The sequence below is a fragment of the Cystoisospora suis genome, assembly GCF_002600585.1.
Source record: "Cystoisospora suis strain Wien I chromosome Unknown contig_8872, whole genome shotgun sequence".
Lineage (NCBI taxonomy): Eukaryota > Apicomplexa > Conoidasida > Eucoccidiorida > Sarcocystidae > Cystoisospora > Cystoisospora suis.
Window position 1 is genome coordinate 601 of NW_027161650.1, and position 529 is coordinate 1,129.

General features: G+C 51.2%; 1 protein-coding gene across 1 annotated transcript in view; it reads right to left on the bottom strand.

Annotated features, from left to right (window-relative positions):
- The window catches only part of CSUI_010917 (ef hand domain-containing), a gene marked incomplete at its 3' end in the record, with an annotated part of 1,126 nt that extends 598 nt beyond the window's left edge, over nt 1-528 (bottom strand). Inside the window, exon 1 of the mRNA XM_068071018.1 lies at nt 88-528. Coding sequence (XP_067917005.1) covers nt 88-421 — 334 coding nt within the window. The remainder of the gene's footprint in view (nt 1-87) is intronic.
- Nucleotide 529: the final 1 nt, after the last annotated feature.

Here is a 529-nt window from a genome sequence, read left to right on the forward strand (position 1 = left end):
GACCATGCTGAGCATGAGCTACAAGACGACAGGCGCATGCAAAGCCTTCCACATCGAGAAAGCCTGTATTGTTGACATCCGATAAACTCCATATTTCATGCAGAACATTCCGATCTAAGCCTGACGTCTCCAAGAAAGAGGCCGCGGAAGATCCATCCAGAACCGCTCCTCCATCTCCCCCCCCTCCTAGGCCTCCCCCTGCTTTCTCCCAGAACTGCATATAAGCCGAGACCTCCTCAGGTGTGAGTGTGATTCTCTGATGCGTCAGAGGAAAGATCGAAGAGGCCGGATTGACTGGAGATAGAGATTGAGACGGAGGAGGAGCAGGAGGAGAAGCAGAGGGGGGAGGAGAAGAAGAAGAAGATGAAGAAGAAGAAGAAGCAGGGAAGATCGATGATAAATCCGATGAGCCTAGCATCATGTTTGCAGACTGAAGATCTCCTTGCTGTTGTGCTTGCTGTAGGCCAAGGGGAGCAAGGGTGGAATTTGTAGAGTTAGGAAAACCGGGGAGAAGAGGCGAAGAAGAAAG